At 55.5% G+C, this 23,098-nt stretch overlaps 3 protein-coding genes across 4 annotated transcripts; 1 reads left to right on the plus strand and 2 right to left on the minus strand.

The window, feature by feature from the left end:
- The first annotated feature begins 1,193 nt into the window (after nucleotides 1–1,193).
- Nucleotides 1,194–4,513, plus strand: DRC12 (dynein regulatory complex subunit 12 homolog). Its single transcript, XM_087822170.1, has 6 exons — nucleotides 1,194–1,257; nucleotides 1,671–1,736; nucleotides 2,128–2,247; nucleotides 2,766–2,858; nucleotides 4,018–4,148; nucleotides 4,385–4,513. The coding sequence occupies exons 1-6, from the start codon at nucleotides 1,194–1,196 to the stop codon at nucleotides 4,511–4,513; spliced, it is 603 nt and encodes a 200-aa protein (XP_087678296.1).
- A 1,575-nt stretch (nucleotides 4,514–6,088) lies between these two features.
- NHERF4 (NHERF family PDZ scaffold protein 4) lies at nucleotides 6,089–9,672 on the minus strand. Its single transcript, XM_016207653.2, has 11 exons — nucleotides 9,657–9,672; nucleotides 9,263–9,290; nucleotides 9,082–9,155; nucleotides 8,531–8,742; nucleotides 8,107–8,296; nucleotides 7,874–8,010; nucleotides 7,408–7,612; nucleotides 6,999–7,195; nucleotides 6,673–6,900; nucleotides 6,365–6,565; nucleotides 6,089–6,118 (listed from the first exon to the last, which is right to left on the minus strand). Exons 1-11 carry the CDS (start codon nucleotides 9,670–9,672, stop codon nucleotides 6,089–6,091), a joined length of 1,518 nt encoding a protein of 505 aa, XP_016063139.2.
- A 653-nt stretch (nucleotides 9,673–10,325) lies between these two features.
- On the minus strand, nucleotides 10,326–21,459 carry NLRX1 (NLR family member X1). Of its 2 annotated transcripts, none has more exons than XM_087821485.1 (10): nucleotides 21,365–21,459; nucleotides 19,558–19,684; nucleotides 18,948–19,017; nucleotides 18,405–18,493; nucleotides 17,251–17,870; nucleotides 16,044–16,865; nucleotides 12,763–13,358; nucleotides 12,431–12,517; nucleotides 11,426–11,677; nucleotides 10,326–10,996 (listed from the first exon to the last, which is right to left on the minus strand). In XM_087821485.1, exons 2-10 carry the CDS (start codon nucleotides 19,625–19,627, stop codon nucleotides 10,675–10,677), a joined length of 2,928 nt encoding a protein of 975 aa, XP_087677611.1. In that variant the 5' UTR covers nucleotides 19,628–19,684; nucleotides 21,365–21,459; the 3' UTR covers nucleotides 10,326–10,674. The 2 variants fall into 2 exon arrangements, with proteins under 2 accessions (XP_087677611.1, XP_016063149.2); XM_016207663.2 differs by lacking the exon at nucleotides 21,365–21,459 and adding an exon at nucleotides 20,567–20,639.
- Nucleotides 21,460–23,098: the final 1,639 nt, after the last annotated feature.

Raw genomic sequence — 23,098 nt, forward strand, 5'->3', positions numbered from 1 at the left:
AGGGGCAACTGAGACTTACAGCTCTCATCTCTAACCCATGCCCTCTCTCCTACTTTTGTATCCCTCTAGGTCAGCACCTGGAGGCCATGGGCCTAGCTCTCCTCTGTGTCTCACTTTCCCAAAGGGGGGAGCTCTCTTAACTATCTTCTTCTGCATTACTTTCCCACATACCCCACAAAATGCCTTCCTGAAGGGGACCTTCAGTTTTAAGCCTAATGTCACTTTGCTGATGAAACCGATGGATGTAAATTGCCCCCAAATAAGCCCTGGCCAGGTAGCTCAGTTGGTTAGAGCATCATCCCAACGCACCAAGGTTGTGGGTTTGATCCCCAGTCAGGGCACATATAAGAATCAACAAATGATGCATAAATACATGGAACAGCAAATCAATGTCTCTCCCTCGCCTCTCTAAAATCAATAAATAAATTTTTAAAAAGAAAAAAAATTGCCCCAAATGGCTACCGTCAGTTCTATTGCTCTGTATCAACACAACAGCATTAATTCAGATGTGTAAACCTGCCATTTGTAAGTCTCCAGATTGCAGGCAGTGCTAAGTCCTGTCTTTTCAAACTACACTTGAATTTTGGGATAAGGCGAGAATTAGCCCTCCGGGACCTTGGTGTTTTAGTACATTCCACCTTCTGGTGAACTTCTTGTTTCCCAGTTGCCTGGACAACATGCAGTCTCAGGAAACCCAACCTTCCAGTTCTCAGTCCTGCCCCTGAAGGAAATTTGCCACCCTGGGTTGGCTCTCAGAACCACGTCTCCTCCTCAGGCTCCTAGCTGGTTGGGCCTTTTCTCTGCCCCACCCCATGACTGGGTCACTCCACGGGGAAACACAACAGAAGCAAGAGAGGGTCCTATAGGTAGGATGAGGCAGGGTAAAGATGATGGGAAGAGGGACGGGACCAGGTACTGAGATTTATTTTCTCCAAAAGAGGATTGAGAGGAGTGATTTCTGTACATAGAGCCTGACTTATAGAGAGAAACATCTCCACCCTCCTCACTGACTCCAGCCTTGCCTAAGCTTCTAAGAAGACCAAGAATGGAAGCTTCTGGAAAGTATAAGAGACAGATTTGGAGACTGGAATTCTAACTTTCCTGGGTCTCCCAGTTCAATCTAGGGATCAGGAAAGCATCCCTATGTCCAGACCTAAATACAAGTCCCCTTCCCTCCCCAGGACAGCAAGGAGATGCCACCTAAGACCAAAAAAGAAAGGATGAGAGATGGGGTTCAGAAGAAGAAAAAGAATGCAGGTGCTGGTGAGTCAGGATGGGTGGAGGTGGGTGCCCCTGCTTCTCCATGCTCTGGCTCAGAGACCAAGCAAAGGTGCTCCAGAGAGAATTCAGCTCTCTGCACCACAGGACAGAGCTTTCTTGACCCTCCCCTTTCATATCCTCACATCCAGGCTTCACAAAGCTGGGAAAGTGGGAAAACTGGCACCCACCCCTCCCTTGAGCCCCTTTTGGCTGCATGTCTTCCTTATAAATTCATTACACATATTCGTGCTGGGCAGTGAGGGCGCAGTGGCGAGCTCAGCAGATGCTGCCATCAGAGATCCCTCATTTAGTGGCCCTCAGACCTCCTGCAGGAAGAAAGTCCAGAGTATGGAAGGGAAGGAAGGAAAGCTGAGGTCATAAGCTGAGGCTCTGCCAACTTGCCAGGGCAGGTGTGGAGGCTGAGTCCATGCACAGGCTGGCAGTGCTGGAAAAGGAGTTGCTCCAAGACCACTTAGGTAAGAAGGATGGAAGCTCTGGGTGCAATAAAAGTGGGCAGTGAGGCATTTCTGTATCCTTAAGGGCTTGGAGGGTTGGAGAGATGGTGGGGGTCAGAGCTGACCTCTCACCATCCCCTAATGGGGAAAGATAGTCACAAGTTGGGATTGTGAGGAAGGGGAGGGCAGTGAGGGCTGATGGGCCAGAGCATAAAGGGAGTTTTTGCTTCTTAGGAATGAAGAGCCTGTTGGACTGGGGGGGGGGGGGGGGGGGCGCGAGTTGGCGAATGAGAATGAGAGAGACTGGAAGCCTGCTGCCAGGTTCCCAGAGGTGGGCAGAGTCCATCAAGCCCATGGAGGCTGATTCAGTAAGGTCCCCTGCCCGTCCTGAGAGCTCTGGCGCTGTTCACAGCTCTGCAGAGGAGGGAGGCCCACCGAGCCAAGGCTTCTGAAGACCAGCTGAAGCAGAGGTTGCAAAGGCTGGAGGCTGAGCTGGAGGGGGCCCGAAGTGAAGGAAAGGCCATATATGCAGGTATGTGGTCAGTCAAGCAGGTAGGCAGGAGACAGGGGCCTGAAAAAGGACAACCAAGAGGACCAGAGGATGCAAGAAGGGGAACAAGGAGGACTCCACCGGCCATGCCTGGTCTCAGGCTTCCCAGCAGAGTGCAAGTCAGGCAGGAACCTGAAGGAAGGAAAGGAAGGCCTCTGGAATCCTGGGCAGGGACCTTCCAGGATGCCTGAGGCCAGGCTGTCGATGCTTTGTGGGTTACAAAATGCAGTCATAGCCTTAATCTCGTTCATGCCGTGGGAGTGAGTAGGGAGAAGGGCTGCAGTACCCATCTTGAGCTGGCATGGGGGAAAGGGGCCTGGTCTCCTAGCTGTTCTTGGGTTTTCAGGGTCTCTCAGCTTCTCAGAGTTGCCCCAAGAACCAAGAAGGTTTTTCTGCCCTTGTCCCACTGGGCTACACAGAGCCATTCACACGCCCTCTTCCCATCCTTCCTCCACCCCCACCCCACCCGGCTCCCTGGCTGCCCACTGCCCCCACTACAGAGACGAGGTGTCAGTGCCAGGTCCTGCAGGAGCAGATGGAGACCCGCAGCAGGCAGCTGGAGGAAGAAGTGAGGGGCCTTCAGGAGCAGCTGGGTAGGATCCCCACCTCCTAAGCCCTTCCTCTCAGAGGATCACTGAGGAAGTCTGGCCTAAGGGGTGGAATTAGGATGGTCCTTCTCTAGAAGACTGAAATCCAGGCTCTTGTATCCCTTTTCCCACTGACTCTCCCACATTGAGGATTGGAACAGAGGGTTCAGGATGTCAAAAATCTTAAGTAAAGAAGACAGAAGTTTCTCACCACATTTCCCCTTTTCAATGGTCTCCCCAAATTCAGTTCCCCAATACTGCCAGGTCTTTCCCAACTAAAACACATTCCCTCTTAGTGTGGCTGATTTTTACAACAAAACTAAGGGAAAATGTTTGACTTACTTACTTCCATATCTTCAAGGCCTAGGGCATGGTAGATCCTAAATAACTATTTGCTAAGTAAATGAATGAACCTTCCAAATAAGCAAATATATTTAAAACAGGAAGTTTTTCTTTCTTCCCTCTTGGTTACGGGATACAGTTGAAATATTTCATCATGGCACACAAGATTTTTCTTAATTTAGGCGTCAAAGTTTTCTTATTCTAAAATAGCTTTAGTTCAGCTATAGATATTCAGGAGTTGCTTATCTGTCATGTAGACCCTGAGTTCCTTTCCTAATCTTTGCCTTATCTCAAATTTAAATAAATCAATATTTATTGAGCACCTCCTAGGTGCCTTCCCGTACATCATCACATTTACATCATTCACTGCAGGCCTGTGAAGCAAGCGACATTCTCTCTCTCTCTCTTTTTAATCCTCACTTGAGGATGTTTATTGACTTTTAGAGAGAAAGGAAGGGAGAGGGAGAGAGAGAAACATCGATGTGAGAGAGAAACATGGATCGATTGCTTCCCGTACGTGCCCCAACTGGGGATCGAACCCACAACCTAGGTATGTGCCCTGACTGAGAATCAAACCCTCAGCCTTTTGGTGTCCGGGGTGATGCTCCAACCAACTGAGCCACCTGGCCAGTGTATGGCATTCTCTTTAAAGATGAAGAAACTGAGGCGCAGAGAGAGACATGCCCAATGTTACACAGGTAGTAAGTGACAACCAGATTTGGGACCCAGATCTCTTGTCCCTTTTTGGGTACCATTGGAGACTTTGTTCAAGGATAGAGTGTCACCATCCTGTCCTCTTTCATCCTTCTGCTCCACTCCCCAGAGACGTGCCAGAGAGAGACCGAGGCTGCTTGGGGAGAGGCAAAGCAGGCCCTCACAGAGCGGGACCAGGCTCTGGCTCAGCTTCAGACCCACGTGGCAGACATGGAAGCCAAGTGTGAGGAAATCTTGCATGTAAGCACCACCCAGTACCCAGCACTCCCCCACCACCCAAACCCCAGCTAGTGTGTCAATGAGGGGGGAGGCCCTTCTCCACAGGGAGCTCTGTTCTATCTTGAGGGGATGCAACCGTGTCCACCCACTGAGAATAAGAACTTTAAGAAAACACTGGCAAGGAAAGCTTATAGACCAACCTGGACACCCCTCGCCTTCCCTCTCCCTTCCTGGAGCCTGAAGCTTGGTGTCTGCAGGGCTGCCTGGACCAACTCTTGGCTAAGCTGAGAGCGATTAAGCCTCAGGGGGATGGAGCTGTGCTGAGACTCCACACCAGGCACAAGGAGCAGCTCCGCCAGTTGGGACTCAACCCCCTGGATCTGTGAGACTGAGCACGCAGTCTCTGGGCCCTCTGAGGCCCAGCAATAAAGCTATCTTGATGTAGAAATCAACAGAACTATGGGTTGAGGCTTTTTGGCAAAGATGGGTGCCTGTCGTGGGAACATCTTGGCTCTGGGTTCACCCATTAGCCTGAAGACTGGGTGATGGGAGAGAACTTTGACAATGTCTTAGCCTTCTTCTGGAGAAAACAGTTCCCACCCCTTGAGCCTGGGGCCCTTTTGTCCCTTTGAACAGCAGCCTCCTGCCCCCACCCACACAAACACAGGCAGCCAGATCTGTGGGGAAAGGCCTTTTCTGTAACAGCCGCCAGCCCCCACAGTGCTAAGGTGCTCACAGAAGGCCAGTGCAACTGGTCTCCAAACTCCTGCAATACATCCAAGAGTCCTGGAGCCATGTCTAGGGCAACTTCCAGATGGCTTCAATCCTAGCTGGCCCGACAGCCCAACTGAAAAGGGAAAGCCTGTGTTTCTCTCTTCTATGAAAACACTCTCAGTACTACTTTACTTCTGGTCACCAAATATGTAGGGTTTTTTCTCACACCAAGAAATTCTCCAACTCTTCTGTGGACACCAATTCAGTGTCCTAAAATGTAACTCAATTCTGACACTATCTACCTAGAGATACCACAGGTTAAGGTCTCAGTCCCCTAAGGCGCCAATCTCAAGTACACGTTGTCACCTGTGCTTCTGACCAACTGGCTATATATCAGAGGTTCCCATGACTCCTATCATTTGCTAGAGGGGCTTACCAGTTTATTATAAAAGATACAGTTCAGGAACAGCCAAAGAGATGATGCTCCAACCATAGGGCAGGGTATGGGCATGGAAGCTCCACCCTCTCTATGTGCACCACCCTCCTAGCACCTCCACAGAAAGCTCTCGGAGCCTCGTGGTCCTTTTGGGTTTCTTATGGAGGCTTCATTACATAAGCATGATTGACTAAACCACTGGAGATTCATTTAACCTCCTGCCCCTCCACCCTCCCAGGAGGCCAGGGTGGGGGTAGGGGTGGGGAGAAGGCTGAAAGTTTCCACCCCATTGGTTCCCCTGGCAATCAGCCCCTTCCCATCCTTAGATGCCTCCAAAAGTCACCTCATTAACAAAATTAGGTGTGGTTGAAAGGAGCTTTCTATGAATAACAAAAGACTCTTTTATTGCTCTTATTACTTAGGAAACGCCAAGGGTTGTAGGAGCTCTTTGCCAGGAATGCATATGAAGGCCAAATATATATATTTCTTATATATTTATATAAATCACAAAATCACACCACTCATCTCTGGCAGAACTTTATCCTTTGGGGCACAGCTTCCAAAGTTCCCACACGGCTTCCTCTGGAGTCAGACCGGAGGATTCCTAGTGGGCCCACCTGAGGCCTCTGACCACACCCTCTCCTGGGAGGTGGGCCTGTGGGAAGGAAGGAAGGGAGGCTCTGGGCCAGCCTGTGATTGTCCAGAGTCCTAGAGGTCCCGTTTCTGGCTTAAAGAGTTCAGCTCCTACCACCTCCGGCTGGAAAGTGAAGACAGGAAAGCTACCAGGTAGGTCTGTGCCAGGAGGGCAGCACTAGAGCAGCTCCGAGGCTCCAGTCCACTCCTAAGCAGAGGGAGAAAGGAGGTCATTCAAGGACCAGAAGAGGTCCTTTGCCCTGTCCCCACCTGCACTGGAATGCCCAGGAGTGGGACTTGTTCCCTGTGTCCTTCTGTCCCTACCTACCATGGCCTACAGTCCCAACCTTCATGGCCCACCCTACTTCACCCTGCAGCCCTCCTGCTCTACCTGCCTCCCTGGTTCCCCTCTCTCCTCGGGCTGCTCACAGTCCCTCTGTCTCTCCTTCCTCACCTCTACAGACTCTGGGGGAATCCATGCTTCCAAGTCCTGCAGAGACCTGGTCACCAGCTTCAAGCACAGAGGTGGCTCAGCCTCAGCCAGCTGTTGAAGCCTTTCCAGGTCATTCTCTCCATCCACAGAAAACCCATTCACCTCCAGAATCACATCTCCCCTTTGCAGCCCTGCCCGGGCAGCTGAGCCTCCTTGAGTCACCTGGGGGTGGAGGGTGAGATACAGAACAGGGAACACCAGGGGAAAATGTCCTGGGGGGAAGCAGAGGAAGGTTCACCGGGAGGTAAGGCCCATGGGGCATCAGTCACCTGAGAGATAAAGAGACAGGGCCCACTGGCCACATAGCTGAGTCGGAAGCCATAGCCACCGCCAGGCCCAGGGTACAATAAGCACTGGCGGGAGCCACTTGGGACAGGAGGCACAGCTGTGTCTTTAACTGGTGGGTCCTTGGTCTCAACCGGAGAGGCTGAGCAGGTGTTCAGGGGAGAGGTAGGAGCCTTTGTGCTCTCCAGGAAGAGGAGCGGGGACAAACGAACCTGGAAGGAGGCAGATAGGACAAACCTGTTGCTCATCCCCCCAACTGAGCCCCACTCCATTCCTGCCCCCACCCTATCCCCTGTCCCTCAGCTCGCACCATGCTGAAGAAGCGGTCAGCCTCAGGGTCAACGACGGTGAGGGAGACACGGGAGCCCTGCGCCCGGATCCTGGACACGATCTCCTCATGACCCAGCCCCTCCACGCTGTCCCCAGCCACAGCCACCAGCCGGTCCCCAGCCTGCATCCCAGCCCTCTCAGCTGGCAATCCTGGGTCCACCTCCCATAGGAACTGCCCTGGGACATAGACTTCCTCACTGCTCCTCCCCTGACTACCCCCAATGTCAGCCCAGGCACACTGGGGGACTGACCTGGGGTACACAGGAGGAGGAGGCCCAGGGCTGGGGCTCATACAGGGACACCGCTGTGCACTGAGAGGTGCACATATACACTTGTATGCCCATCCCAAGGCCCACCTTTCCCTCCCCTTCCCCAGGGCTCCCACTCACCGAGGCGACCACCAAGGCCCTTTTCCTCCCGGAGCAAGAATCCGAAGCCCTGGGGCCCTTTCTCTAGGTGCAGACAGCGGGGCTTGGTGGGCAGGGCCCAGCCCTCTGCCAGGGGTGCAGCCAGAGGCATTCCCAGCTGGCGACACTGTTCCTCCACCTCTGGCCCTGCCACCAGCAGGGTCACCTGCTCTCCACTCTGCCAAAGCTGTGGGGACCCAGTAGGGCCTCAGCATCAACTCCCTGGGTAGGGAGGGCAGAGGCAGGTCACAGACCTCTCCCAGGCCCAGGAATGAGGCAATAAGGAAAGGGGAGAGAAGGGCATAGCACAAGCTATAAAGGGAAGGGTGGTGATGGAGATACAAGATCAGATCAGGGGATTAGGTGCTTGGGGGAGGAGTCTGCCTCCTGGGGCAGGGGCCCCAGACCCAGAAAAGTGTAGGATGAATGGGGAAACAGGCAGCCATACCTTCCTGCTGAGTTGGTTATGAGTCAACTTCTCCACACTGACCCCATTCACTTCTAACAGTCGGGCCCCAGGGGGCACCCCTGCCCTCTCGGCTGCTCCTCCAGAACTCAGCACCAACCAGAAAGAACCCTGATGTTCTGGAAGCCAAAACAAAAAAACAAATGTTAGTTTGCTGGCTGACCCGGGCAGGGCTGATCCCCCTCCTGACCGCCCTCCTGAGCCTCTGAGCTCACCATGGGTGACACTAAAGCCAAAACCACCCTCATCTTTCACTACGTGGCACAGACGGGGCCGGACCCCAGGGCTGAGAGTAGGACAGAGAAGGGCAGCTCTCCCCTGCTGAGCTCGGGCCAGGTCGTGTGCATGCTGCGCCAACACTGTCAGCAACACCCGTGGGCCACTGGCCCGGATGCAGCGCACCACCTAAACAGAGGGTGAGGTTGGAGCTGGCCCTTGCCGCCCCCTGCCCCTGGAACCTATTTCTCACCATGGAGCCAGCCCTCTAGATGCCTCTACCCAAATATTCTGGCCTGGGCACCCATATATTCTGGGACGTGGGGGAGGTTGAGGTTTGGGTCCTGTGCCCATATACCCAGGGAAGTAATCCCTCATATGGGACATTCTCCAGTGCCACGGGGAGTTCCAGCCCAACCTCACCACCTCAGAGTCTTCATGCTCCACAACACGGTTGTTCACCCCCAGGATCCGGTCTCCTTCCCGGAGACCCTGCCGCTGGGCAGAGGTGCCTGGCTCCACCCTGCACACCACATGGCTGGCCCTGCCCAGCTCCTGCTGTAGGTGGAAGCCAAAGCTCCTGCCCTCCTCTTTACTCAGCAGACAGAAGCGAGGCCGCTCCAGGCGCCAGAGATCTGGAGGGGTGGTAGGCAGCAGAAACGGGGTGGGGAGTGGGATATGGCCCAAGTGCAAGTCACCTTGAGCCCCCGAGATGCTGTCCCCTTGGTAGGGCACCAGACAGACTTCTACCCAGTTAGGTGTTGGGCAGTAGGGCAGTAGGGCCAAACACTGTGTGGGCAGAGTAGCTGGGACAGAAGAAAACACTTGTCCCCTCCTCTGTCCGTGTGGTTGCTCCCAACTAAGGCTATTATCAGAGGGAGACAGATGAGTGGTTACCAAGGGCATGGCAGCCTGTACAGGCCCCTAATATCTCTGGGGAAGGGGAATGGCTGCCCAGGGGGTAAGGGGTTTACCAGAGGGGTCATGATCTTCAGCCAGGGACAGGACAGGATTATCAATGCCCAACTTCGGGTTAAACTCAAACCTCCTGCAAGGAGATCCCAGACTCCACTCAAGATGCTAATGGCAGCTGAAGAGCTTCCCACCTTCAATCTCCTCCTCCCCTTGCCCCACCCCTCACAGGGTACCACTTACGGAGTTAGCAAAGCTGTGTCCTGGAGATCTGCTGGGCAAAAAAGGGGTGAGGGGAAGAGAGGTGCATTCTCCACCCCTTCCATGCTCATTAACTGAAAGGACTTAGGGCAAACCCCAAACTCAGGCTGTAATCCTCCATTCTGCTCCAAAAGGGTCTTTCCTTTCCCTTCCTTCCCCTCCCCCCAGAGGCCATGGCACAGAAATCTGAACATATCAGTACAGGGTGTGGACCAGGAAGGCAGGCATAGACACTCACCTGTGCTCTCCTAACTTCCAGTCTATTTGTCTCAGGGCTCCAAGCCCCAGCATCAAGGGCGCCCTGGTCTATAAAGCCTCGGCCTCCCGATCTACCCCGACTGAAGTCCCCTCCAGGAGATTCCTCCCAGCCTCCTACCTGCAGCTGCCTCCATAGCTGGATCAACAACCCAGCGCTCAGGGTAGGGACAAGGTCCATCGAAACCAGCTGACCTTCCCACTTACCCCCAGTCCCGCCTCCTTGAAGACTTTCGCTGCCTTGGAAGCCGTGGGATAATGGTTAACCGAGGAGTCTTGTCCCCGGGACGCACGCGTGCATGCTCCCGCACCCATCCCCGGGCCCAGCCCTGAGCCCCTGCTGCTGCCCCAGCCCCCGCCGTGCAGAGGAATGCTGACCACTAATCCCAAGCCTGGGTAAGTATGGATGAAGGGTGGTAGGAGTCCTACAGCCCAGCATGGCCTGCCGCACCCCAACATCTTCTTCATGGGTCCCCCCAGCCCCCACTGCCTTTGAACCTAGTACATAAGAACCACTTGTAACAAAAGTGGCCAGTAGTTTAATCAGAATGACTGAGAACAGCGTCCTTCATTAAAAGCACCAGGCAGAGGCCACAGTAGGTAGATGTTTTTTAATAACAGTGAGTCAGCACACATGCCAGCTGGGACCACTGAGCACAAGTGCCATTGTGGTAAGAGAAGCATGAGGCTGAGCAGAAAGCACCAATGAGAGGAGGGTGGCTGTGGGTGTCCTGGGTGTCCACAGAAAGCGTAAAGGCAGGAGGTGGAAGCCCCCCAACACATCTGGAAAACACCCCTGGCAAGGCGGACATAAGAAGTGCACCGCCTGGTGGCACAGAGGCTCTTGAGAGGAGAGAGGGACAAAGTTAGTGGTGGTGCTACAGGGCAGTTTAGCCACAAAAATGCCACATCCTTCGTCCTTCCAGCCCAATGGAGAGGAGCATGTTTCAGGACCCTGGAAATTCCAGACTTGGGAGGATTGGTTGGACATGTTCCAGGAGGGCCACTGGTACAGCTGTGCCCAGTCCTTTGACTCCAGCTGTGAAGGGATCTTCACAGAGTAGTAATGCACACCAGAGGACAACAGAGGTGGGGCTTGGGAATCGGGGTCACCCGGCTAGGTGCCTGCTCCCACTGCCTCAGCTTCCAGGGCCTCCCAGCTGCTCCAGGAGGGCCCTGACCTCACCCTCCACTCGAAGTAGCTGGGCCTTGCGCCAAGGATTAAGGGTGGCTCCTCGGTTATCTTCCAGGTCCCGCAGCAATAGTTCAAGATGGCGCTGGACCCGGCCCCGATCCCAGCTGTTGAGGTTCCGCTGGACTTCACTGAGGATCACTGACCAGTACTCTGACACTGCTGTCCCCTCTGTCAGCGATACCACAACCCGGGCATGGCCTTCAGCAGTGCCCCCCAAGTCCCGCAGGAGCTGGCGGCCCTCTGAGCTCAGCTCATTAAAGTAGAGGCTGACAGGAGAGAGAAGAGAAGATGCCACTCAGCAAGGCTCTGAGAAGGATTCACAGAGGGTGTCTCGCAGCTCAGTCCCTGGCTGAGTAATGTGAAGGGGTGTGTCTTCAATAAGCCAGAGATGGAGGGTGGTGGCCAATGGGAGGCAGGGATGACTCTAGAATTCAGTGGGACCAGGGACTAGGAATGGGGCCACCACGACCCTAGGACAGGTGGTGGGAGGGAATCAGGGCAGGGTAAGGGCCAGTCACAGAGGGGTGAACTGGCTCAGAAGCAGGTTGACAAGCATCATTCAAAAGCCAGGAAGAGACGACAGGTCCCGGCCAACCCCCTAGGGTGGGAAAAGCACAGTGGAGAGGGGGAAGGAAAAGGGGATGGGAAACAGAGGCTCAGGCTGGGGTGGGGAGATGACCAGGGACAAGACTCACTGCAGCAGCTCCAAGGAAGGGTGCTTCCAGGCAGCCTTGGCCAAGGCCAGGGCCGCTGTGTCGCCAGCGCCATTATAGGCCACATTCAGCTCCTGTAGCCGTTGATTACGGTCCAGCTGGGCAGCCAGGAGCTCCAGGCCCTCATCCCCAAGGCCCGTGTGTAGCAGGGACAGGTGTGTCAGCGAGGTGTTTCCCGCTAGCCCCTCCACCAGCAAGGCCACACCCTCGGCAGTCAGCGGATTGTTGGACAGCCTACAGCCACAAGTACCCCAAGGTTATAAGGGCCCATGTGCTTGGGCCGAAAGGGTACACAGCCTGGGCAGAGCCCAGCCTGGACACAGAACTGCAGGTCCAGGAGAGGGTGGAGAAGAGCGGGTGTGGCGCACTGCAGGGGGAGAGGGGTAGAAGCCGGCTTCTCCTCACCTCTCCTCCCGCCTCCCATTCTCCTCTGCTGACTCCCTCCTCGGCTCTCTTCCTCTTCATCTCACCATTTCCCTTCCTCCTCCTGTGTGGCTTCCTCCCCAGGTCTCACTGCCCACCCTTCCTGCTCTCCCTCCTTTCTCTTTCCTCATACCCCTCCCCTTACTTTAACCAGAAATTGGAAACCCAGGAGTGTGGGTTCCTCGTAAATCAGTCAACTCTTTGGGAGCATCTACTGAGTGCTCAGCATTAGGCTGTCCTTATGAGGCGACAAGGAAAATCCCAGGAGGGAGTCAGTGGCACAGTTACCAGGTAACTGGCCTGGGTATTATTCTAACCCTTTTCCCAGGCTGATTTTAGCCACATGAGAGGCTTTCTTAGCACCTATTGATGGTGGCACCTCACCCCCATCCCCACCCTGCTGTTTGTACTGGACCTGGGGGGCAGGACAGGGCCAGACTCCCACCCCCTTTACTACACCATGGGTGGGCCTGTGGCAGGCATGCTGAGGCAAGGAGCACACCCTTGACATTAGCTGGCACCCGAAGGGCCAGCCCTCCCTCCAGCCCCTCCCAGGACACTTACCGCAGGGTGGTAACCTGGCACTGCTCATGCAGCAGCAGGTCTCGGAGGTCCCTGCAGGCCTCTGGGCCCAGGCTGTTGAGTTGCAAGCTGGTGCAGGTGGCAGGAGAGGAGGGAAGAAACCAAAGGAATTCAGCATAGGGCCTGTCCATCCAGCGGCCTGACGCCTGCAGTCCCCACTGTCCTCCGTCCATGCTCATCACCTCCACCCACACCGAACATCTCCAGCCTGCGCCTTGGTCCCTCCTCAACGCCTCGGGTTTCCCAAGCTCCTTCTCTTCCCACCCCTTCACCTGCAGCCCTCCTTTCTCTGTGCCTGTGCATGAGGTCCTCACCCCAGCTTCCGGGCACGCAAGAAGACAGGCATGAGTGTGCGTAGGCCAGCAGGGTCCAGCTGGCAAGAGGCCAAGTTCACCTCGTGCAGGGCATGCCTCCCACTGCCCAGGACCGCCGCCACCACTGTGCATTTGAGGGGTGTCATGCGCACGCCTGCCAGGCTGAGCTGGTGCAGGGAGGCGAGCACCTCAGCGGAGAAGCGCTGGTTCTGGAACTCATAGTGAAAGAAGAGATGGTCGAGCAGCTCTGATGGGGGCAGCGCCCGCCGGCCCAGTTTGCCCAGCTTCTGCTTGATGGCCTGGGCGTTCTCCAGGGCATCTAGGTTCTTAATGGGGCAGCCAAGCTGAGCCAGCATGGCCCGGTTATGGGCAGAGAGAAGCCCTCCCATGAACATGGGAAAGAGCTCAAAGACTTCATCCTCGGGGGCCTCATCTGGGTGGCGCCGGGGCCCCTCCACGCCCAGGATACTGGCACCCATCTGGTCCAGGACGTCATCATTGTGGTAATCCTCTTCCCGGAACATCTCCAACACCATGGCCTGGGCCACGGCCTCGCGGTTCTTACCCACCATGCGCCCAAACACCCGCGGAACCACCTGGGAAAGGAAGGGGAGGGTGCTGTAGCCCCCTGCAGGCCTGCTCCCTGGCTGCTCCAGTTTCGTGTCCCCTGAACTCCTGCACGATCTGTGTGCTCACACCCTGCTGGAACACCTTTTGCCCACAGAGCATATAAAACTTTTCATAATTTGGCACCAACTTGACCTTTCCAGAGTCATCCCTCAACACTGGTCTCATGCACTCCAGACATTCTTCGTCCCAAACAATGCGTGTGCTTTCCGGGGGGGGGGGGGGGGGGCATATGCCATGCAGTTAGTTTGGAGCCAGCTAGCATTATAAACACATCTCCATCTTCACCATCATCACAGAGCAATGACGACTAATGTCACTCCTACTACAACACCCTGCGTCACTTGGTCCCTTGGCAAGTCCATCAAGGCCTCTCACCCTCACTCACTCTGCTTCTGTCATTTATGCTTCTCTCTCTCTCTCCAGTGCCAAAGTTTCTCCTCCTTCAGAGTTATATATTTTCTGAGGTGCTTCCACTCGGTTCCCTTTCTGGCTAATCCTCCAGGGATCAGACTACTTGCCCTCCTGCAGAGAGGTTTTCCTTATTCCTCAAACCAGATGCCCACTGCACACTCTCAGCACCCAGACCTCTACTTCACAGGCATGTACCATACTTTTTAATTACATGGTTATGCTGACAGGTTTGTATTCAGACTGTATGATTAGAAAAGGCAGAACCTGGGGTTCTGTTAACTGTTTTTTCTCAGAATCTAACATAGTGCCTGGCACACAGCAGGCACTCAAATATTCATTGAAGAAATGAATGCTGGGGACGTTTACAGCACCACCCCTCATCCTTGCAATGGTTCTGAAAGGAAAGGAGGCCCCTTCCTCTGGTCGTACAAGGTGGTTTTGTGGCACCTTCTCTAATGTCTGGTTTCACTTTTTTTCACCTTTTTTTAAAAAATAAGTTTTTATTGATTTCAGAGAGAGATGGAGAGGGAGAGAGAAACATCAATGATGAGAGAGGCACTGATTGGCTGCCTCCTGCACGCCCCCTACTGGAGATCGAGCCTGCAACCCGGGCATGTGCCCTGGCTGGGAACTGAACTGCGATCTCCTGGATCTTAGGTAGATGCTCAACCGCTGAGCCACCCCAGACAGGCATTTTTTCACTTTTTATAGGTGAAGTTCCTGCCATGAACATTATAGTGCTCTTCCCCCAAACACCAATCTGGTATTGGGATGAGAAAATGTTACCCTGGGAAGCTGAATCAGTATGATCATGAAGCAGCAGATGGAACTGTCTGTCCTCTGCTAGGCAACCCTCCCTCCGAGAGGGTTTGGGAGTGTGGTGCTAATAACCTTGCTGCACTCTATAATAATGGAGGGCTTTCTGGATCCTGTTAGGGGACCACAGCCTCTCACTGCAATCTGGATAAGGCAAGAACATCCTTAAAGGGGTGGTGTAGCCTCAGCAACGGCCATTACCTCCCAGTCTGAGGTGATGGTGTGAGAAGGAGTGGGCTGCCTGACCCTGTTTTTATGTTTAACAATTAAATAGCACTTACTATGTGCCAGGCCCTGAGGATGAATACATTTAATCCTCCTATAAGGCCAATGATCTAGATTCCACTATTATCCCCATTTAAGAGATAAGGACTCTCAGGCACAGAGAGGTTAAGCAACTTAAGCTCTCAAAGGTCACACAGCTAGTTAAGAGTAGAGCCTTTATTTCAACCCAGGTAGCGGCATTACTGAATCCCTGTTCTCAACCTTTATGCTTCGATGCCTACAAAATGGAAAACTTGCTGAAATTTTGCACATTGACCAGGGCTCTGCCTCCTCAGGACCAGTTACTAAAACATTCCTAGAGAGGAAAAGGGTTACCTAGAAAGGCACCGTAGCTTGACAAATATCCACAATACATCAGTAAAGTTTGGCAGAAAGAGACAGGATTCAGAATCATGAAACCTGAGCTCAGATCCCAGCTATTTTATTTACTATCTGAGTGGCCTTAGACAAGTTCCTTAGCCTCTGTGAGCCTCGGTTTCCTCATCTATAAAAGAGATCATAATAGTACTTCATTTTCAAGGCACCCTGCAGACATCAGCAGGCAGTGAATCCTTCCCCTCAAATGCTTAGAGCACCCGCCCTGCTCACAGCACAGTTCTCAGGCCTGTAATGCGGCTCTGAAGCAGACCTGCACCCTGGGTGGACTGTCCTAAGCCAATTACCAATGCACTTATCCTCCTGGGGTAAACGAATAAAATGGCATCTCCTTTAAAAACCTGCCTCTGGTTATTCAGTTAAGATGAGTCATTGTTCCTGGAGTCTAATCACCTCTGGGGAAAAGATACAGCCGGGTGTCTGGGCCTGCAAAGCAGAGGTCAGAACCTGAACTATGGCAGCCGCCTCCCAGAAACAAAGCCTGGGAGGGGAGATGCGAAAGAAAGCTGTCTTAGGGTTGCAGGATTGTCATTCAAGTCCCTGCACCCTCAAATTCCCCTCCCAGCCTCCACTCCTTCCCCAGACTGTGGCTTCTCTCTCCCCCTCCTTATGCCACAGCCCCACTAAGGCCGCCCTGCCCAGTCTGAAACCAAAGCCGAAAGAGGATTCACCCCTATGCAGGAAGCAGCAGTTCCTCCCGAGAGGAGCAAGAGCAGCCTGGGGAGTAGGAGGCTGACAGCCTAGGGTCCAGGAGCTGTTGTTACCTTAAGCAGGTTGAAGAGCAGAGGCAGGACCCTCAGCGGCAGCAGCTTGGCCACGATGCCCAGGACAAGGCTGACATCCTCCCCTACACGGCCCACGAGTTCAGCCACTTCCTTGCCCACCCGCTGCAGAGTCGTCTTACGCAAGCCCAGCACAATGTAGAGGGCAGCCAGGTACTCCTGCATGGCCGGCACCGTGAACACATAGGAGCCCAGGTGCCCTGGCTCCACGCACGGGGCCAGAAAAAATCTCAGGGCATCCCGGCGGAAGACATGTAGCAGCTGAAACTCCTCTTCCGTCCTGACGCCAGCTTCCAGACAGCCACGGACGTCCTCTTCAGAGAAGTAAGTCTTGCGGGAAGACACCCCCTCATAGGCCAACTTGCCCATGGTGCGGGCTGCATAGGCCATCAGCGACAACTTGGAGGGGTCACTGCTGTCCAGCGTCTCCCCACTGAAGTTTAGACGCAGGAAGCTGGTGTAGATGCTTGTGAGGGTCTGGCCAGCCGGGGTGGGGGCGTGCAGGAAGTGCAAGGTGGCACAGACAAGCCAGCAGTAGGAGGGCAGGAAGCAGGCAGTGGCAATCTGGTGGTGTCCTTCCAGGTTCCTGGAGAGCATCTCCACCAGGCTGTCATGCTGAGCAGACGTGGCTGCAACACCTGCATCCCCAGCACTGTGCCCACAGTCTGGCTGATTGAGGCGAAGCTGGAAATAGAGCTTCTGCAGGTTGGTATCAGAGAAGCCACAGATCTCGCCATAGCGGCCCACGTACTTGCTGGGGATGCGGCCGATGGCAGAGGGCCGGGTGGTCACCAGAATGCTGGCCTGGGAAGAGCAGAGTTGAGGGTTAAGCCATTCTGACTGCCTCCCTCCCCAGGGAGCGCCTGATAATTAATTGAGTGTCCAAGAATGAAAATGATGATGATTGTAATCATTATAACTAACAAGTACTGTGCACCTGCTACGAGCCCACACACCGTGCCGGGCAGTTTACGTTCAGTACCTCGTTTGATCGGCACAACTCAAGAAGAAAACAGAAGTTTGGGGAAGTTGGGGACTTGCTCAAAGATACACAGCTGGGAAGTGGTGGGGCCAGGATCTGAACTAGCCCAGGGCCTCTCCTACCCAAGAAATATGCAGGCCTAGGATACAAAAACTCTTAGGTGGAAAATCACAGACAGAGACGGTAGGGAGGGGTGGGAGCACCTACCTCAGGCAGCAGGTATTTACGCAGCAGGTTGACTATGATGGCAGCTGGCGCCTCTGGCCCCTCAGGGTCACTGCAAAGCCCTGTGCCTGCCAGCCGGAAGTCTAGGTTGAGACGCTCCAGGCCATGAAGTATAAACAGCAAGCGAGACCCAGCTGCAGCCATCAGGGGCAGAATCTCCTTCAGGGATGTGTAGCGCTGCGACACAAGTTGGCACAAGGAGGCCGGCGCAGAGCCCAGGGATGACAGGTCCTCACAGGAGAAGGGGATGAGCAGCTCAAAGGCTGGCAGCCGCCCATAACACCAGTCCAGAACCATCTTGCGCACCAAAGTGCTCTTGCCTGTGCCCACGGTTCCATAGAGAACCACTGTCTGCACCTGGCGCCCACAGGCATCTGGGTCAAAGAGCTGAGACAAGGCCAGTGTGGGGAGCCTGGCCGGGGGCGGCTGATGCCCCAGAGCCAGCTCCAAAGGTGGGCGAAGAAGCTCATCGGGGGTGCTCTCACGGATCACAGGGTCCACATGGACCGTGTCTAGTGCAAAGGTAGGGCCAAACTGGCGCTCTTCCCTGGGCAGCCGGCTGAACCACTCGGCCAGGTTCCGACGGTGCCGCTGGATGGCTTCTGGATGGGAAGGCAAAGGGATTGGGCCAGGGGAAGGGACCAGGAAAGGCAGGAGCTTAGGGCCAGTCAGGGTGGTCGTAGGGTCAGGCTGCAGAGTCAAGACAGCACCAGAGATGCTGAGACCCAGAATGGTGCTGCACACAGGACTCCCTCAGAAAATACAGTGTCCAGAAAGTTTGGAATCCCTGTTGCAGAAAGTGGGGAGCCACGGGATGAGTGATGCTGAGCCGGGGCTGACTGGCTTCACGATCATATCTAAGTGCAATCTTTACCTGACCTCTACACCCAGTTGGTTGAAGGTAGAGACAGTACATCCCTCCCAGGGCTTTGTACACACTGTGCATTGCATGAGTGTTACAGGAAGAGATGCATGGACAGATGGATGACGGGGTGAGGGAGGGCGGGCCTGATGGACGATGTCAGCGGGTCCCCTATGCCTCTCTTCCTGCCTGCTTCTCCTCCAGGCCCCTCTCCCAACTCGAGCCCCACTGGGACCCCAGCCAGCCCCTCCCCTCAGGCCCCTCTCCTTTTTACCAGCCGCAGAGATGCTCCGGAACAACTGTTCATGCCTCCCTGATGGGGGAACACTGCCCACTGAGCTTCCGTAGTGACGTATAAAGGCCCTGGGAGCGAGAAGAAGGGATGAGCTGGGGCTTGGCTACTAGCTCAGATGATAATTAATTGTGTTCATTTTCAAACTTGGAGTCCAGGCCTGTTTGGAATGATGAACTTCTGGCTTCCTGAGATCCAGGCCCAACCCTGAACACCCAAGTCAAGACTCTGACTCTCACCCTTCCCAGGGACTGAGGTCTCACCCCTAGCCCTCCAGCTCCCCACAGCTGCCTGTCTGGAACTCAGCCAGGTCACTGCCAGACTCCACCCACCTCCCACAGATCCTCCCACTGGCTGACCACTGTGACTTGTACTGTAAATGATGTAAGCCAACTTCCTCTTAAGCCTGGTAGCTGACTCTGCCCTCCGCACCTCCAGAAGATCAAGCTCTCTCCAAGTCCTGACCCTTCCCAGGCTACTCTGCTATACCCAGATATATCCTAAGGTATGACACCAAGGCCTCACCTAGGGGGCCCAAGAGGACACTCCCCTTTAAGGGCCCAGTTCCAGTGGATCACGAAAGGGATACTTTCATCTACAGAGAGAAAGGAAAAGGGAGACATAGCATCCCATCCATATTTCCCACCAATACAGACCCCACGCCTACATCAAATCCCCCCTTATTTGCTCTTACAGCATCATGTACCACCCTCTGTAGCAGTTATTGTGCAATTTTATATTTTATTATGTGATTATTTGATTAACATTCATTTCCACCACCACCCCACCATAAGAGCAGGATCACACCTGTTTTTGTATGCAATTATATACTTAGAACTTGGCACAGTTACATACTTGGCACACAGCAGGCACTCAAAAAATATTTGTTGAATGCAAAATGAAATCAGACAAGTGTACTTATGTAGCTACAGGGACCCTCAACGATCATCTAGTCCGACTCTCTTATTTTAAGATGGGAAAAAGGAAGCTAGAGAGCTGAGGTGACTTGCCCAAGGCCAACAGCTAGTGAATCACAGAGCTGGAACTGGCACACCTGGTGTCTGAACCCCTGCCCTCTTAGAGGCACCATCTGAAGGGAAAGAGGTGGAAACAGAAACCCCTGCTTCCCACTAACCTGCTGGCTGGAGTGCTCTTGCCAGGCGAGGGCCCCAAAAGGCCCTGGGCAAATGGTGGCTCCACCTCATGGCAGAAGAGAAGGTCAGATCCCAGGGCTTTAGCACACCACCGTCTATCCCGGTTCCCTGCAAAAAGAATGGTGTGAATGGACCACACACACACCTCACTCCCACCTCCCTGTGCAGGCAAAGGAAGGTCTTCCTCCTCAGGAGAGCATCAGCCTTTCCTTAAATGTCAGTGTCGCCAAAGTCCTGGCCTGGCCTTCAGATCTCCTCCCTCTCCTTTATCTCCCATTGGAGGAGTGATCCCATTTTACCTCCAACCACCTCCTGCCTCTCCCCTGGAGCTTCAGGAATGTCTTCCTCCTGAGTGTCAGCCAAGTGAATTGCTTTATTTAGGTGTCCTCTTTTGGCTTGGCTGCCAGCAAGTTCAGGTGAGTCCTGTGTTCATTTTCAGTGGCTTTCAATGTTTTTTCAGTAATAATTATCCTCTCCCCTCTGCATTTTCCCCCCTAGGTATCAGGTCCTTTTAGCTGAGTTTTCACAGTTTTGTCATTTTCTCTCCTCTGTGATGTTTATGTAAGCTGCCTTTGAGGCTGGTATAAATAATAAATAAGTGAATGAACTTCCTACTTGACATCTCCATATGGGTATCCTGCCCATGCTTCAAGCTTCACACCTGCGAAACTAAACTCACCATTTCCCTCCCCTTTCAGTTACTTCACTGCAAATCTTTCCAATCACGATTTACACTAGAAATCTGACCTCAGTCTTCAAATCCTCCCTCCCTGCGTCCCAGTGGAAACAGTCCTGATTCCTCCTCCCAGTGCGTTGCCAGCCTGTCCCGACTGCATTGTCCCTACTGTCCCTGCGCTAACTCAGACCATCTGCAGACTTCTGGGGACCCCTGCCCCTTACTGACCTGTCTTCAGCCTCATCTCATTCCAATCCCTCATCCCAGCCACCAATCAGCCCCCTAAAATCCTAGGTTATAGAGAGTGCAAATACCTGGCCCACACCAGCTATTTCCGAGTCCGCCGAAGCCCACACCTCACTTCCCAGGCTCGCTGGAGCCTGCTTGCACTTTCCTAACTGTGTCCACACACTTTCTTCAGATCGGAACGACCTCTCCCCTGTCAGAGTCCTGCCCAGTCCCTGGAGATCCTGCCCAAAGGTCCTGCCTCCTGGAAAGTCTTTCCTGGTCCCTCTGAGCTCCTGCTATTTGGCACCCGGTTTCCAGAGACGCGGCTGCTTAGGGGCCAGGCGCCCGCGGGGTCCCAGCAGGCGGCCCCCGTCCGGCGGGGTCAGGGCCCGGGCGCCGGGGCCTCGGGGCGGCTCAGGACGGCGCTCGGAAGCGGTGGTGGCGGGCAGTTCTCCCAGGGTCGCCCCGGTCTCCAGGGACACGGCAGGAAGGGTGCGCGCACTGCTCCCCAAAACAGTCTCCCGGCCCGCGCGCGCCCACGCTCAGCGCCGCCGCGGGCTCCCCGCCGCCCCCGCGCGGCCCTGCCCGGCCCCCCGCCCGTCCCGGCCCCGCCCGCCGGCCCCCCGCCCGTCCCCGCCCGTCCCGGCCCCGCCCGCCGGCCCCCCGCCCGTCCCCGCCCGTCCCGGCCCCGCCCGCCGGCCCCCCGCCCGTCCCCGCCCGTCCCGGCCCCGCCCGCCGGCCCCCCGCCCGTCCCCGCCCGTCCCGGCCCCGCCCGCCGGCCCCCCGCCCGTCCCGGCCCCGCCCGCCGGCCCCCCGCCCGTCCCCGCCCGGCCCGGCCCCGCCCGCCGGCCCCCCGCCCGTCCCGGGCGCGCGGCGCCTCTTGCCTGCGCCCTGCCCCGGCCGGAGAGGAAGAGCCCGGGCGCTCGGCGTCCTCGGGGCCCTCGGGGTCGGGGCGCGGGGCGCAGCGGGAGGAACCCGCGGCCCGGGCGGCAGGCTCGGCGGGCACTTCCTCCGGCCGCCCCGCCCGCCCTCCCCGGGCACCGCCTCCCGCGCGGCGGGACCGCCCTCCGCGGGCTCAGGGTCCGCGGCCGCATCCGGCGACCTCCGCGACCTCTCCGGGTCCCCGGGCGGGGGCGCTGCGCCTGGCGGGAGCACTCGCGCGGGGCCCCCGGCTCGCCCGGCCCTGCCCGGGCACCCTTCGCTCTGCCACCTCCGCTCCTCACCCGCCTCCTGGCACGGACCTGAGCCAAGGTCTTCCCGGGCCCTTCCCTCTGTATCTGGCTCTCTGCGGACCACAGAGCCCTGCGTGTGGCTTCTGGTCACTTCGGTCGAGGAAGGAGGAAGAGGGGGCCAGAGAAGCAGCTCCCACCCCAACCTGCTCTTCTCGCCGGGCACCGTCATGGCCTAGCCCCGGGCTTCCTGGTCCTCAGAGCCCCCACCCGCACCCCGCTGCTTCCACAGGCACACCCAGGGCCTGCGCAGCTGACCGAGGAGCCACCCTCCACCCGCGGCCAGGGCACGTCTGCACAAGCACATGGGTGCGCAGCGGGGAACGCACGGCGCTCGCCGGGCAGGGCCGTGTACCCTGCTCTACGCTGAAGACTCGAGGCACTGGGGTAGCGGTGAGCAACCGGGCAAGGCATGCGGGCACCAGGGACCAGCAGCTCCGCTCCAGGACCCAAATGATGGTAGGCAGAAGGCTTAGGAAAGCCTGGGGAGGAAGCTATTAACTGCCTCTGACAGAGGAGATGACAGTTGAACTGAATCTTAAGAAATAAGTCCAGGAAGGGAAGGAAATTTTGGGCATCAGGGAAAACAACACATTTGTTTGTTTGTTTGTTTTAATATATCTTTATTGATTTCAGAGAGGAAAGGAGAGAGAGAGAGATAGAAACATCAATGATGAGAGAGTCATTGATCGGCTGCCTCCTGCACACCCCCGACTGGGGATCGAACCCACAGCCCAGGCATGTGCTCTGATCGGGAATCAAACCCTGATCACCTGGATCCTAGGCCCACGCTCAACCGCTGAGCCACGCCTGGGTGGGCCACATTTGTATTTTAAGAGATGTTCTGAAAGGAGAGTAGAAAGGGATGAGGAGAGGGAAGTAGAGCAACCCAACGAATGTGGTCTCAGATGTGACATTTTGGGCCTGGGGGACTCCTCTAGCTTCACCCCACTTACCCAGTTATGCAAGGCAGACAGGCCCCTGGCTGCAATTACTGGACACAGCTCAGAGCAAGCTCCCTACCCCCAGGGTATGACAGTCATGTCAGCTTTTTAATAACATGATTTTTGTGGCCTCTTGTAGACTGGAGTACTCTGAGTCATGCTGGGGGCATGTGCTCTGTCATCTGACCTCAGGATGGGGTGCCAGGTGCTGTAGAGCCGTCTCATGGAGAACAGTCTAGGTCATCTCTGCCCTTCAGAGCCTTGCACAAGCCCTGATACAGAGGTGGTTGTGTTGAAGAAGATGGTCTCCAAGTCCAGGAAGTTCGGCACTCAGGTTGAATGGGCCCATTTCAAAACTCGCTTGGATGGCCGGGGGCTTTTACACCCCACCTCTGCAGGTTGCTGGGACTGGTGGGAAAAATCACAGGTGCCTCACAGTGGCAAG

This window comes from Miniopterus natalensis, chromosome 11 (assembly GCF_054644295.1).
Source record: "Miniopterus natalensis isolate mMinNat1 chromosome 11, mMinNat1.hap1, whole genome shotgun sequence".
NCBI classification, from domain to species: Eukaryota; Metazoa; Chordata; class Mammalia; order Chiroptera; family Miniopteridae; genus Miniopterus; species Miniopterus natalensis.